The sequence below is a fragment of the Dendrobates tinctorius genome, unplaced genomic scaffold, assembly GCF_039654945.1.
Source record: "Dendrobates tinctorius isolate UK_male_01 unplaced genomic scaffold, ASM3965494v1 ptg000044l, whole genome shotgun sequence".
In the NCBI taxonomy this organism is placed as follows: Eukaryota; Metazoa; Chordata; class Amphibia; order Anura; family Dendrobatidae; genus Dendrobates; species Dendrobates tinctorius.
The window spans coordinates 20940552-20955694 of NW_027361712.1; the positions used below are offsets into that span (position 1 = coordinate 20940552).

General features: G+C 43.4%; 1 protein-coding gene across 9 annotated transcripts in view; it reads left to right on the forward strand.

Moving 5' to 3' along the window:
• The window catches only part of CARMIL3 (capping protein regulator and myosin 1 linker 3), a 155971-nt gene that overhangs the window by 93391 nt on the left and 47437 nt on the right, over positions 1–15143 (forward strand). For all 9 annotated transcript variants that reach the window (XR_012232183.1, XM_073575419.1, XM_073575417.1 and 6 more), the window contains exon 20: positions 3571–3625. Coding sequence is in view for 8 of the 9 variants with exons in the window: in XM_073575419.1 (XP_073431520.1) it covers positions 3571–3625 (55 nt within the window). In the remaining variant the exon portion in view is untranslated. The remainder of the gene's footprint in view (positions 1–3570; positions 3626–15143) is intronic.

A 15143-nucleotide genomic window follows, 5' to 3' on the forward strand; every position in this document is an offset into this window, starting at 1 on the left:
TCCAAGAATCTTGACCGCAGTAGGAGAAGTCCACAGGACTTGGTAAGGACCTTCCCACTTAGGATGGTGCTGGTGTCTCTTCTTTATCACCTTCACAAGGACCCAGTCTGCAGGTTTCACGATCTCAGGTTTTGTTAGTGGGTTTCCTGGAACAAAACTACGAGTAGAAACTTCTTTGTGAGTTAATATCTTAGCCATATATTCTGCTAATGTACAATCAACTTCCTCATCTGTCCTTTTAGAGGATTTTAGCTGAGGTAACAGAAAAGATCTCCCGTATATGATTTCAAAGGCTGTCAGCACTACAGATGTCCATGTGACATACATATTTAGTACAACCAATAGGAGACAGTGCAACCAATTTTTCCTGTTTCCTGCATGGTCTTTGTCAACCTATTTTTCAAGATCCCACTGTGTCTCCCAACCAGTCCGGCTGACTGAGGATGACAAGCATAGCGGTTTCCCAACTCAATTGACAATGTTTTAGGTAATAACACTACTTAGTTTACTATATATTTTCTGGAACCCCAGATCTGGGTATGATTTCCTTTAGAAGGGCCTTCGGTACCATTAATGCACCAGGGTGGACAACTTCAATCCACCTGCTGAAAGCATCCATAATAACAAGGCCGTACTTTTTCCCTCACACTTGTTCAATAAAATCCATACAAATGTGTTGGAATAAGTATTCAGGGTGAGGACATTGTCCTCTCTCTGGTCTCAGGTTCCTTTAGGAATTATTTTTGCACAAGTAATGCAGATTAAACAAAAATTTTTAATAGTTAGTAAAGCCATACATCATAAATACGTAAGATATGACCTCTACCAGCCCCCCTGTTGAGACATAGCTTATGCCATGGCTCAATACTGTGACATATCTTAGGAGGTCACTGGGCAGTTTATACATATAGGTCATCTTTAAAAATAACCCCTTTTGTTACCAATTTTTTTTTTTTCTTTTTTTCTTTTAATGGCGATAGCATGTTATCCACATATAAGAGCATCTGGCTCCTTCTGGTGACTCACATTGAGCTAGGTTAGCCGATTTTACCTGAAAACAATAGTAGGTGATTCACAGTACCCTTGTGGGATTCTGGTGAATGTATACCTGCTCCCCTTATATGTGAATACAAACCAAACCTGGCTATCTGGATGTACCAGGATGCTGAAGAAGACATTACTGACATCACTGTAAAGACCTTATGTTCCGGCCTCCAGTCATTCAGCAGAGTATGGGGGTCTGGCACTGTGGGGGCTCTTGTTATCACAGCCTCGTTTACAGATGGGGCGCCCTCCCTACTGGAAACAAGGCTGTGTTACAAGGTGAGCTGGACAGGGCATAATCACCCCTATTATCAATCCCACATCTGCAGGTCATGAGGACCACAAAGATTCTGTGTATGTGGTCAATTCTTCCTCTAATTCTAGGAAAGGATCAGCATTTCTCACTCATTCCCCTCGTACTCCTATTCCTGAAGTGCTGAGATAAAGTCTAATGACACCGCCTCTTTATATACAAAGACGTTCCCGTTCTTAATATCAGGTATTCAGAGCACCACAGGCGCAGACTCTCCTCAGTGAAACGAGGAGGGTTCAGTCACTCTGTGTTATTAAAAGAAAAACATATAACAAAACAACATGGAATATTCTCTATGGGGATCAGGTGACATGTACCTAGGTGATTTATACCACTATAATAACCTATGATTTGTCTCCCGTCCACAGATGACTGTTGACCACGCCTACTGGACTCCCTAATACAGCCAGGATTTTATTTCAATCCTCATACATTCACTCAAGATAACATTCAAGGAGTCTCATGTGTAACATAAAACATATATTTATGGCGTTTTAGTTCTATGTAATTTTAAAAGACAGACAAAACAGCACACTTAACAGGAAACAACATTCAACAAAGTACAGAAGACAAAACAGAAAACCGGCAAAAATTCATCTTATACCGGATTCCTTAACCCCTTAGTAGCCTTTTTTTAAAAACAGCACCCCCTGACATATTGAAAACTTCTGTCAGATAGTTTATTAACCCTTCAGGTGATTTACAGGAATTAATGCAAAGTGGTATAGCAGGATACAGCAAGTTGTCAGCTATAGATCGTCACCTGTGTGGGGATGATATTCTCTTATATCTCAGGTCAGAAAAAAGATATATTGGCTGTCATTAAGGGGTTAATCTAACGAGAATCTCCCTCGATTCTCCCATCTAGATCAATTTAACGTGCACACAGAGTTTTTTATTCCACAGTAGCCTTCTCACACTGGCTTTGTACCCATTCAAAAAATAAAATAAATAGAGATTATTGTTGTTTAGCGGAATATCTTAAAAGAACAAACAAACCCCTAAATCTATGGAGCTCCAATTGCATGTAAACTTCCAACTTACAGGAGCCTCTCACAAACCCCAATTGGAAAAGTCTACCAGTTCCCTATTCATTTCCTAAAATAACATTCATAATATAATGAAAATTATTAAATGTTCTTACCTGTATTCAGATACAGACGATTCCCAGAGATCCTTAGACTATACGAAATCCGTCACTTTCCCTCAGACCGGGATAACTGATTAATGCCCCTGGTGACGCCTAATGTCAAGGCGGAGGACTTACTTAAGGAGTCCCAGATTCCCCCGTGCACGGTTTACAGTACTCACCGGTGAGGGAAAGGTGTTGGATTCCCAGCCAACGCACCAAAATGTCATGGGAGTTTCAGTCTTCCAATTAGAAATCGTCCAGACCTGAATAAGTAAGATGCTTCTTTATTGGACATGCCGGCATGGAGAGAGAATGACAGCCACACCAGGTGTGGGCCGTCCTCTGTCTAACTCAATACATATTCTTAAGAGTTTAAATAGCAAAGCCAAAAGGGTGTTGGAACATTGCGTTTGCAAAAAAGAGTACATACAATATGCTGAGCTTGTTAGAAATCCTTATCTACAGTTACCAGAGAAGTCATGTAAGACAAGGAAACCTGCTAACGTTCACAAAAAGTAACACCCAAAAGTAACACCCATGTATTACATCAGCTGAAAAGAGTTTCAAAGTCTTAAGCAAAAATAAATGGCATATATGCAGTCATGTGCATAGATACATACATACATATACACACTCATACATACATACACGCATGGGTATATATATATACACACACATATATATACACATACACCCATGCACACAAAAGAAAGAACTTTATTACAATTATTATAACACTCTCCCAAACTTTTTAATGGTCTAAGTTTAAGAGGAGATAAAATTGATATTGTGTGGAAAAAATTTGGTTTTGTGCCATCATCCCAATGATTGCCCTGACAGAACGAAGGCAGGACATTGTGGTTGTCAGTTGTACCTGTTAACAAATCTACAAAACGAACATGCTTTTTAGCAAAAGCTGGGAAAAAGTAAGGCATAAAAATATAAGATAGATGCCATATGGGAGTTTGTCACTACGTTATTCATAAACTGAAAGTATTAATGTTTCTGTATTCCTGCGCTTGTACCAGTAAACACTGTAGTTATTAATGAAAGCCTGTTTATTCTGTAACCTTGCACATAGGGTCCTAGAGGATGTTCTTCAAAGAATTGTGAATGTTCTTCAGGATGAAGACTGTGTGAGTACCACTGATATACCCGAGCCAAGTGAAAGGCTGTACAATATATACATTAATAGCATGATCCCAATTTCATGAGACTTCACCATGTTTTAAAATCTGCCACCTTGTGTTGACTGTTTGTACAATTTTAGCATCTTAGATACAGTAGGGAAGTATGTGATACTCTGCCGATTTTGCAAGTTTTCCCACCTACAAAGGATGGAGAGGTCTGTAGTATTTATTGTAGGTACACTTCAACTGTGAGACAGAATCTAAAAGTCAAAACCATAAAAATCACATTGTATGATTAAAATAATTCAATTTCATTTTATTGCATGAAATAAGTATTTGATCACCAATAATTCTGGCTCTCACAGACCTGTTAGTTTTTCTTTAAGAAGCCCTCCTACTCTGCACTCATTACCTGTATTAATTGTATCTGTTTGAACTAGTTACCTGTATAAAAGACACCTGTCCATACACCCAGTCAATCAAGTCCAAAGACCTGTCTAAGGACACCAGGGACAAAATTGTAGACCTGCACAAGGCTGGGATGGGCTACAGGGCAATAGGCAAGCAGCTTGGTGAGAATGCAACAACTGTTGGCACAATTAATAGAAAATAGAAGGAACATAAGATGACTGTCAGTCTTACTCGGTCTGGAGTTCCATGCAGGTTCTCTATCTGGACAATGACCTGAAGAGAGCTAGGACCACAGTCTCAAACATTATCATTAGTAATACACTACGCCGTCATGGATTAAAATCCTGTAGGGCACTCAAGGTCCCCGTGCTCACACCAGCACATGGCCAAGCCAGTTTGAAGTTCACCAATGACCATCTGGATGATCCACAGGAAGCATGGGAGAATGTCACATGGTAAAATGAGACCAAAATAGAACTTTTTGGTATCAACTCCACTCGCTGTGTTTGGATGAAGAGGAAGGATGAGTAAAACCCCAAGAACACCATCCCAACTGTGAAGAATGTTGGGGCAAACAACATGCTTTTGGGGTGCTTTTCTGTAAAGGGGAGAGGATGACTGTTATGATTCCACCACATGGCGGGGAAAGAAGGTGCCACTGAGCTCCACCCCCCCGCTGACCCTACCTACTTGCCGGTCCCACCCTAGCCGGTGGGCGACAACTGGGCGGCGGTCCCTTCCTCGGCGTAAGTGCAGGGAGCTACAGTGAGGGTAAACCGAGGGTGGAATTAATGCTGGACAACCTAAGGGAGACAAGCAGCAGCAAGGAGGACTACAAGAGTGATACTAAAGAGAGAACGAACCTGAAGGGTTAATCCACGAAACCCAAAACTAACACACCAAACAGTACTAAACTTTCAGCAAAGACAAAGCGGAAAGCTAGAGTCCAGAGGTACTCAGACGAAAGAGAGACCGGGAGGCTGTCAGAGGTTGTACCGGGCAGCGCAGTGGAGAAGGCAGGAATCCGTACCACAAAAGAATCACCAGCAAGGAGTGAAAGCCCTGAGGAGTGCTAAATAGGAAGAAGGCGGGACATACAAACAGGAAACAGTGAAGCAGCCAATCACCAGAACGGGGAAGAATGATGAACGAAAAAGAACTAGTTGATCAGAAACTGAATATTCCGACTGGCTGTGTGGCACAGCCAGTAAGGCAGCGAGACTTGCTGTGGAACCCAGACTAGACCCCGGTACGAATCCTGACATTACCCCCTCCTTTATGAGGGGCCTCCGGACCCTCACCCGGGGAAGGCTTCTCAGGAAAATCGACATGGAACCTCCTACACAACCTGGGGGGCATGAACCTTGGACTGAGACACCCACGACCTCTCCTCAGGGCCATACCCCTTCCAGTCCACCAGGTACTGCAGGACCCCACTAACTTTCCTGGAGTCCAAGATCTTTCTTACCTCAAACTCGGGGTGACCAAGTACAACAACAGGAGCAGGAGGTGTGTCAGCAGGACAAACTGGAGGTACATAAGGTTTTAGGAGAGAAACATGGAATACCCTATGCACTCTCATCGCCTGGGGGAGGTCCAATTTGACAGAAGCAGAGTTGATTATCTGAGATATTTTAAAGGGCCCAATGTACCGGGGAGCCAGTTTACCAGAGGGGACTCTCAGTTTCAGATTTTTAGTAGAAAGCCACACTTTCTGCCCAACTTCAAAGGAAGGACTTCTCCTCCGCTTCCTATTAGCAAAGCGGCACTGTGACTCATGAGCCTTTTTGATGTAGCTTTGGACCTGCTCCCAAACCGACCGCAGATCAGAGGAAACAATCTCTACCTTAGGACTGTCCGAGGGGTCCTCAGAGAAAGAGCTGGATTTAGGGTGAAATCCCATGTTGCAGAAGAAGGGAGACATCCCTGTGGAAGAGTTCACCCTATTATTTATGGCAAACTCTGCCAAGGCAATAAAAGATGCCCAGGTCTCTTGCTTATCAGCCACATAGCAACGTAAGAATTGTTCAAGGGCTTGATTGGCCCGTTCTGTCTGCCCATTGGTCTCCGGGTGAAAGGCCGATGAGAAAGCAAGGGAAACGCCAATTTTACTACAGAAAGCTCTCCAGAATTTGGAGACAAATTGGGTACCCCTATCTGAGACAATATTAGAAGGAATTCCATGCAGCCGCACCACATGATTTAGAAACAAGGGGACCAATTGCTTGGCGGATGGTAATTTGGGTAAAGGAATAAAGTGCGCCATCTTACTAAAGCGATCTACCACAACCCACAAGGTAGTCATTCCCAGGGAGGGAGGTAAATCAGTAACAAAGTCCATGGACAGATGGGTCCATGGCTTGGAGGGAACAGGTAGAGGACATAGTTCTCCCAAAGGCCGTGAGCAGTTAACCTTAGACCGGGCACAAATGTCACACGCCTTGACATAGGCAGTGGCATCCCGGCGTAAAGCCGGCCACCAAAAATTTCTGGAGATTGACTCCATAGTACCCGAAATACCAGGGTGACCTGAAAGAGGAGAGTTGTGGTATTCATTCAGCAGTCTCAAACGCAAATGACAGGGAACGAACCATTTATTATCAGGAGAGCCGGACGGAGACAAATGTTGAAATTGTTTAACTTCAGCAAACAAATCAGAGGTATTAGCAGCCAAAAACACTTTCTCAGGTAAAATGGGAACAGGTGGGATGTTTGACGGTTGTTCAGGCAAGAAGCTTCTAGATAGCGCGTCTGCTCTGGCGTTTTTGCAGCCGGGTCTGAAAGAAATCACAAAATTAAAACGTGAAAAGAACAACGCCCACCTTGCCTCTCTTGGATTTAGCCGTTTTGAGATATTCAAGACTCTTATGGTCGGTGAGGACAGTAACAGGATGTTTGGCCCCCTCCAGGAAATGCCGCCATTCCTCAAAGGATAACTTTATAGCGAGCAGTTCCCTGTTCCCAATATCATAGTTTTTTTCCGCTGGGGAAAACTTCTTTGAGAAGAATGCACAGGGTTTCAAATGAGTCAAAGACGAAGTCCCCTGTGAAAGTACTGCCCCCACCCCCGCTTCCGAGGCGTCAACCTCAACAACAAAGGGTCTCTCCTGATCGGGCTGGGTAAGAACAGGAGCAGTGGCAAAGCTCTCCTTAAGAAACGTGAAGGCGTCCACTGCATCCTTACTCCAGTTTACCAAGTCGGAACCTTTCACAGTAAGATCTGTGAGAGGTTTCACCACAATAGAGAAGTTTTTTATAAACTTGCGGTAAAAGTTGGCAAACCCCAGAAATCTTTGAAGAGCTTTCAAAGATGCAGGACGAGCCCAATTAAGAACCGCTTTTACCTTCTCCGGCTCCATTGTGATGGCCTGGGGTGTCAAAATATGACCCAAAAAAGATAGACTTTGGACCCCGAAAATACACTTTTCTTGCTTGGCGAAAAGTTGGTTATTGCGGAGTACATCCCTTACATGATTCAAATGTGAGTCCCAGTCAGGAGAGAACACCAAAATATCATCCAGATAGACAATTACATAGCGGCCAATAGCATGTTGGAAAATATCATTGGTGAAATTTTGAAAAATCGCCGGAGCATTGCACAGCCCAAAGGGCATAACCAGACACTCGAAGTGGCCCTCGGGGGTATTGAAGGCGGTCTTCCACTCGTCGCCAGCCTTTACACGAATGAGATTATACGCCCCTCTCAGGTCCAACTTCGAGAACCATCGAGCCCCCTGAACCTGGTTAAACAGGTCCGGAATCAACAGTAGTGGATATTGGTTACGGACAGTCCTCATTAAGACCTCGGTAATCTACACACGGCCTGAGTCCTCCATCCTTTTTACTGACAAAAGAAGAAACCTGCGGCCAGGGGTGAGGTGGACGGACGAATATGCCCCTTTCTTAGAGCCTCTTGTACATACTCACGTAAAGCTTCTCTTTCAGGAGGAGATAAATTGTATAAGCGTCCCTTAGGGAATTTACAATTGGGAACCAAATTGATAGTACAGTCATAAGAGCGATGAGGTGGCAACCGCTCAGACTCCTTCATAGAAAAGACATCTGCGAATTGGCCCAAAAGACTCTGAAGAGAAGCTTGTACGGAGACGATACCACAAACGTGTGTTAACAGGCATTTCTGTGAACAATCTGCACCCCACTTCTCTAATTCACCAGAAACCCAGTTAATGTTGGGATTATGGAGCTGGAGCCATGGGAGCCCCAGTATGACACTAGTTGGGAGGTCATGCATAACCAAAAATGACAGTTGTTCCACATGCAGTACACCAACCTGAAATGATAGCAATGGAGTACAGAGACTAATCTCCCCATTAGCTAGTGGGGTGTTATCAATACCAACTAATTTAGTGGGGTGAGCGAGTGGAATTAAAGAAATACCCAAAGAGACAGCAAACTCATAACACATAAAATTAGCAGTAGCCCCTGAATCAATCATGGCCACTCCTTCTCCCTTAGAGGAGGAGAAAGCGATAGAAATTGGCACTAAGAGTCTCTTAGAACTTAAAGGAATTACCTGTCCACCCACAGGCCTAGGTGGTGTATTCCGAGAAGATTCTTGTGGAGGGCAAGGGCGCCGCGGGCAATCCTTTATCCAGTGCCGAGGATCCCCGCAGTAAAAACAGGTTCCAAGTGCGTGGCGTGGACGGCAAGGACTAGGTTCTGTGGTAGTTTGCATGGCTCCCACTTCCATAGGTTCGGCAGCTGGCAGACTCGGAACAGCCGGAGTGACCCTAGAGAAAACGGAAACCTGCGCTGCTGCCTGCTCCGATCTCCTCGCCCTTAACCTGCGATCAATTCTGACCATTAAAGCCATCAGCTCCTCCAGAGACTGGGGCAGGGTGTAATGTTACCAGTTCATCCTTTAGGGCTGGAGAAAGGCCCCGCTGAAATTGATTCCGTAGGGCGGGATCATTCCAACGGGTAGCTAAGCTCCATCTACGAAACTGGGTGCAATAAATCTCTACCTCCTGATCACCCTGGAACAGGGAGGTGAGATTTGCCTCGGCCAGAGCTACTTGGTCAGGCTCATCATAAATATTCCCTAAGGCTTGAAAGAAGTCGTCTACTGAAACACGGAGATTTGAATCTGGCGGCAGAGAGAAGGCCCACTCTTGGGGCCCCTCCCGTAAGCGAGAGATTATGATACGGACTCTTTGAGCTGGAGGACCAGAAGAAAGAGGTCGTAATTGAAAATATAATTTACAATTTTCTCTAAAAGAAACAAATTGGCTTCTATCTCCGAAAAATGGCTCGGGTAAGTTAACTCTAGGCTCAGAATTAGTTGTCCCTGCCACGGCAGCTGCTTGAATTTGCTCCCGACGCTGGACCTGCGCAGCAAGATCTTGCACCAGCTGAGTGAGACCCTGCATCTGATTGACTAAGGAGGTCATAGCGTCCATTTGGGTGGCCGGTGATTATGTTATGATTCCACCACACGGCGGGGAAAGAAGGTGCCACTGAGCTCCACCCCCCCGCTGACCCTACCTACTTGCCGGTCCCACCCTAGCCGGTGGGCGACAACTGGGCGGCGGTCCCTTCCTCGGCGTAAGTGCAGGGAGCTACAGTGAGGGTAAACCGAGGGTGGAATTAATGCTGGACAACCTAAGGGAGACAAGCAGCAGCAAGGAGGACTACAAGAGTGATACTAAAGAGAGAACGAACCTGAAGGGTTAATCCACGAAACCCAAAACTAACACACCAAACAGTACTAAACTTTCAGCAAAGACAAAGCGGAAAGCTAGAGTCCAGAGGTACTCAGACGAAAGAGAGACCGGGAGGCTGTCAGAGGTTGTACCGGGCAGCGCAGTGGAGAAGGCAGGAATCCGTACCACAAAAGAATCACCGGCAAGGAGTGAAAGCCCTGAGGAGTGCTAAATAGGAAGAAGGCGGGACATACGAACAGGAAACAGTGAAGCAGCCAATCACCAGAACGGGGAAGAATGATGAACGAAAAAGAACTAGTTGATCAGAAACTGAATATTCCGACTGGCTGTGTGGCACAGCCAGTAAGGCAGCGAAACTTGCTGTGGAACCCAGACTAGACCCCGGTACGAATCCTGACAATGACTTAACCTTATTGAAGGGAGAATGGCTGGGGTTATATATCGCAAGATTTTGGCCATCAACCTCCTTCCCTCAGTAAGAGCTGTGGCAGGATATGTGTTACTGCACATGTTGGCATCAATGATATGAAACCAGGATATTTTTCCTCCAGCACACTAAATGTTGGGAGAGTTAAAGAAAGCTGAATACATGGGCTGGTTTTATGTGAGCACTAATAAAATGGGAGAGAGAGTGCTCACCATATCTCTTTCTGTAGAGCCAATACTGGCACGTGTACTAGCATGACCTGTGGAGATGTCACAATCATGTGATCATCACATGGACCTGGTTAAATACCTGGACATGATAGACAGACTGGGTGGTGTCTTGGGAGAGGAGGTACTCCCTCGGCACTCCAAGGAGGAGTGAAGGACATTGTCAGGTGTCTGCAGGTTGAAACCTGCAGAGAAAAGGCCTCTGTTATACTTTGTTTTGTTTTCCGCTACGCCAGAAAGGCTCTGCTTTTGTTTTCTGAACCCTGCCTTGGTGTATGCTGACTTCAATAAATCAGCAGGTGTTTCACCACCAAAGTGTTCCTGTATCTACCTGAGGAAGCAGCTAAGCATGGCAACCCCCCACAGAGCATTGAAGATGGCTCGTGGCTGGGTCTTCCAGCATGATAATGACCCGAAACACACAGCCAGGGCAACTAAGGAGTGGCTCCCTAAAGGGCCTATCACACTAAGCGATATCGATAGCAATATCGCTATAACGTCACTGGTTTTGTGACATAGCAGCGATATTGCTAGCGATATCGCTATGTGTGATACTTACCTCCGACCGGCTCCCCCGCTGGTTATCGCTGATCGCGCGAGAACGGTCTGGGCCGTTTCTTGTCGTCAGCTTCCTGCTGGGCTTCCTGCTGTGGCGACGAGCGACACGTGGACGCGGGTGGGAAGACGTCTTCATCGCCTCGTCTGACAGGTAAGTAGCGACCGCCGACCGCTGCTATGTCGCTGGTGAGATCTGCCTGTTTGGCAGCTCACTAGCGACCACTTAGCGATGCACCAACGATCCTGACCGGGTCATATCGTTGTCGGGATCGCTGGTGCATCGCTAAGTGTGACAGTACCTTAAGAAGCATTTCAAGGTCCTGGATTGGCCTAGCCTTTCTCCAAACCTGAACCCAATAGAAAATCTTTGGAGGGAGCTGAAACTCAATGTTGCCCAGCAACAGCAACAAAACCTGAAAGATCTGGAGAAGATCTGTAAGGAGGAGTGGGCCAAAAACCCAGCTGCAGTGTGTGCAAACTTGGTCAAGAACTACAGGAAACATCTGACCTCTGTAATTGCAAACAAAGGTTTCTGTACCAAATATTAAGTTCTGTTTTCCTGTTGTATCAAATACTTATTTTGTGCAATAAAAATGCTAAATAATTATGTAAAGATCATACAATGTGTTTGTCTGGATTTTGTTTAGATTCTGTCTCTCACAGTTGAAGTGTACCTAGGATGAAAAATTACAGACCTCTCCAATCTTTGTAGATGGGAAAGCTTGCAAAATCAGCATTGTATCAAATACTTATTTTCCCCACTGTATGTCTCAATGTTTTTAATAAAAAATTGAAAATTTTAATACTATTTAGACCTACAATTTTGCTCATAACAATAACTACAGATATGTAGCTTTTTTTTAATCTAGGCGGGTTTTTAGATTTTTTACCTTTGCAGCAGTCTATTAAGAATTAATAAATAGTAATATAAGAATATTCAGAATTGAGAGTCCTCACTGGTTGATACCTTTTAATGGCTAACTGAAAAGATGGTAACAAATTGCAAGCTTTCGAGACTACTCAGGTCTCTTCATCAGGCATTGACTAATACAAAATCTGAAGAATCACATATTTATGCACAACACAGCACAGAAAAAATGCAATTGATAAGACAAGTGATGTGAAGCAGTACTATCATTATGGGGGAGTGATAGACAGTTATGGCCATAGATATTGGAGCAGTTCATAGATAAGCAGTGAAGGTTTTAGTGTCCTGTGTTTGGGCTCTGGTAATGTGTTGTGATGCCCCCGCAAGGTCTTAGGAGCAAATTCCTTAATTGAGGTAAAAAGACATAAATCCATGCGGCACATTCATTCCTGCATTGAGAGTGTCAAGGGTCGTCATGAGCTTGTACTCCCAGACTTTTCTGTCTCTCTGAGATGTGAAGTTACCTTTCAATACCAGTAATTTCATGTCAATGGTGCTGTGATCAGGCATACAAAAATGTTTTGCCACAGGTGATAGTTCTGCTTCACATCACTTGTGTTATCTATTGCATTTTTTCTGTGCTGTGTTGTGTATAAATATGTGATTCTTCATATTTTGTATTAGTCAATGCCTGATGTAGAGACCTGAGTAGTCTCGAAAGCTTGCAATGTGTTACCATCTTTTCAGTTAGCCATTAAAAGGTATCAACCACTGAGGACTCTCAATTCTGAATATTCTATCTACTGGCTAAGACGGTACAAAGATATACATCTTTCCTGTATCTAAATAGTAATATATAAGATGACCATTTGCTTGTGGACACACATTTGCGCGGCTCGTAATAAGACAGGGCTATGACAACTGTGTTATAAGGATGGTTTCAGGTGAACATGATATGTGTGCATTTTTTTAGCTATACAGTGTTATGACTGCAGATCCCAGGGAGACTGACAGTCTAAAGGCCTGAGCTCACCGTATCCTTTGGTTCTATGATGCTGATATTTTGGGTCGTAAGAACTGCAGTAGGACTAATTTGCTGCTACAGTACAGTTGTTGCAGTTGTTGTCTGATACCAGCCCTACCCTCATGGGCCAAGAAACCAGGCCTAGAAAGAAAGCAATGGGAGTTCCTGTTCATTAACAGAAAGCAGGGATATTTTGATTCAATGTATATTATTTATATTAATACAAAAAGTATCTGCAGCAGAAGACGGCCAGGTTTTGTTCATGAAGCAAGCAAAAAAGTAGTGAGAGCCAGCATCAATGAATGAAACCATAATTTTGTATTCTTTTTTGTTAATTTAAAAAGAATACATGGCCTATATATTCAAACACAAAGACATGTATAATTATGTTAGGTGTTTCAAGTTGTTCCAACCCTTTCTCCCAGTGACCTCTATAACTAGTTAACTGTCACTAAGAGCTGGAACAGCCTGAAATGCGTAACATAGTGAATTTCTTCTTAATTTAAAAGAATACATGTGCCACATATGAAAACACCAGAGACAGGTACCACTAAGTTTCGCATTTCTGGATGTTCCAGCTCTTAGTCGTAATTAACTACCAGAAACAGGTAATAATTTATTACACATTTCAGGCTGTTCCAGCCTTCACACATAGCTAACTGTGACTAAGGGCTGGAACAGCCTGTGATGCAAAACATTTCTTTTCAATTTATTCTTTTAAATTAAGAAGAAAATTAAAACTCTTGGTTTCATTTGTTGACACTGGCGCTCCCGGTGCAGTGTACTGAACTCCGCACAGAGGGCAAGGTGTAGTGATGTCACCGCGCCTACTGCACTTTTAGACGCACAAGATTAATGGTATAACCTAGCTCCCTGTTCCATCATGGTATTCACCTGTATCTGCATCCCGAGGATGCAAATAACAGCAAAATGAAAATGTCAGGTAGAGGGCAGGCCAGTGGTGTGTGACGCCACTGTTTCCAGCCCTTTGGTTGTCGTGCTCCATGAGCCATACAGGGAAAGCAAGAAAGTCGCCTGTGGCCCACAGATTGCACTTTGCCAAGGTCTAACGCAAATTGACGGTTAGTCCGTCTAGTCCAATCCTACAGAGAAGTTACTTTAGCGCAAGATTTCTTTTAAATCTTAATGCTGGATACATTCAGAGGGCTTATCCTTGATAAAAACAGCTGGTTTGGTGGCATAAAGGGACCTGCACAATACTAGTAGCTTTAATGTTATGACTGATCAGTGTATATTTATCATTACAATAAATGTTTATATGCGTAATCTTATGTTTTAATGTTTAATAATAATTACTTACATAAATCATTTATTTGCTGAAACCATAATATCCCCTTGAGATAAAAGTGAGGGATTAATGATTAAAATTTTAGTGTATAAATTTTCATAAATAAAAATGATATATCACATAAGTTGTATGATTACAGAACTGTTCTTTGGTCAAGTAATCACAGATGCTCTAGTATCAGAGGATCAGGTAATAAGTCTCTTGCCGAGATCCTCCACTAAAACTGTAGTCTATGATTCATCACCTTTTTGATGTGAAGTCTGTGATCGGAATGGTGACAGATGTAATTCCAGATTAAGAGATTCTCATGCTTTTCCTTCCAGCGTGCCTGTCATCTCCCAGGGTGAGATTAGAAATACTCCACTGACTGTAAAGCATGTAAATCATTACTGCAGCTTGTAAATCCTGCCCCTGTGGAGAAAGCAGTTCTCCATATTTACCGAGTCATTCTCACTGTATCATTTGCATCAGAATTTATCCCTGTATCGTATATCTAAATAGCTAACAACTGGAATAATTATAATTTTGCGGGGAAAAGAAATCAATGTATAATAATAAGTTGAGCAATTTTGTGTTTCACTTCCTCACCTGACCCCTACCATCTTTCAGTGAATGACAGCACTCTCATTAACAAAAAAAAAAAAGCCTGGTAGATTTGTGTAATATATATTTATTATAGGATTTCCATGCTACATTATTTTTGTGCTTTAACATGGGCCCACTATGGTCTTAAAATGAAAAGTGTCCCCTACCGGTCTCCTCATTTTCTGCAGAAAGTCATGTAACCGCTGCAGTCAAACAGCTTCCTCAGATTACTACAGCCTTCATATTTCATTTAAGCAGAAGAAGCTACTTTGGCAGAATGTGAAAGCTGCAGAGGATAAGTGGCTGCTGATTGGTTGTAGAGGTCACATGATGTTGATGCCAGGCGATCGTTGGGGGACACAGAACACCAAGTGCAGAGGAGCTGCTACAATTCAGAAAATGCGTATAATTATTTAGGTTTATTAACCCTA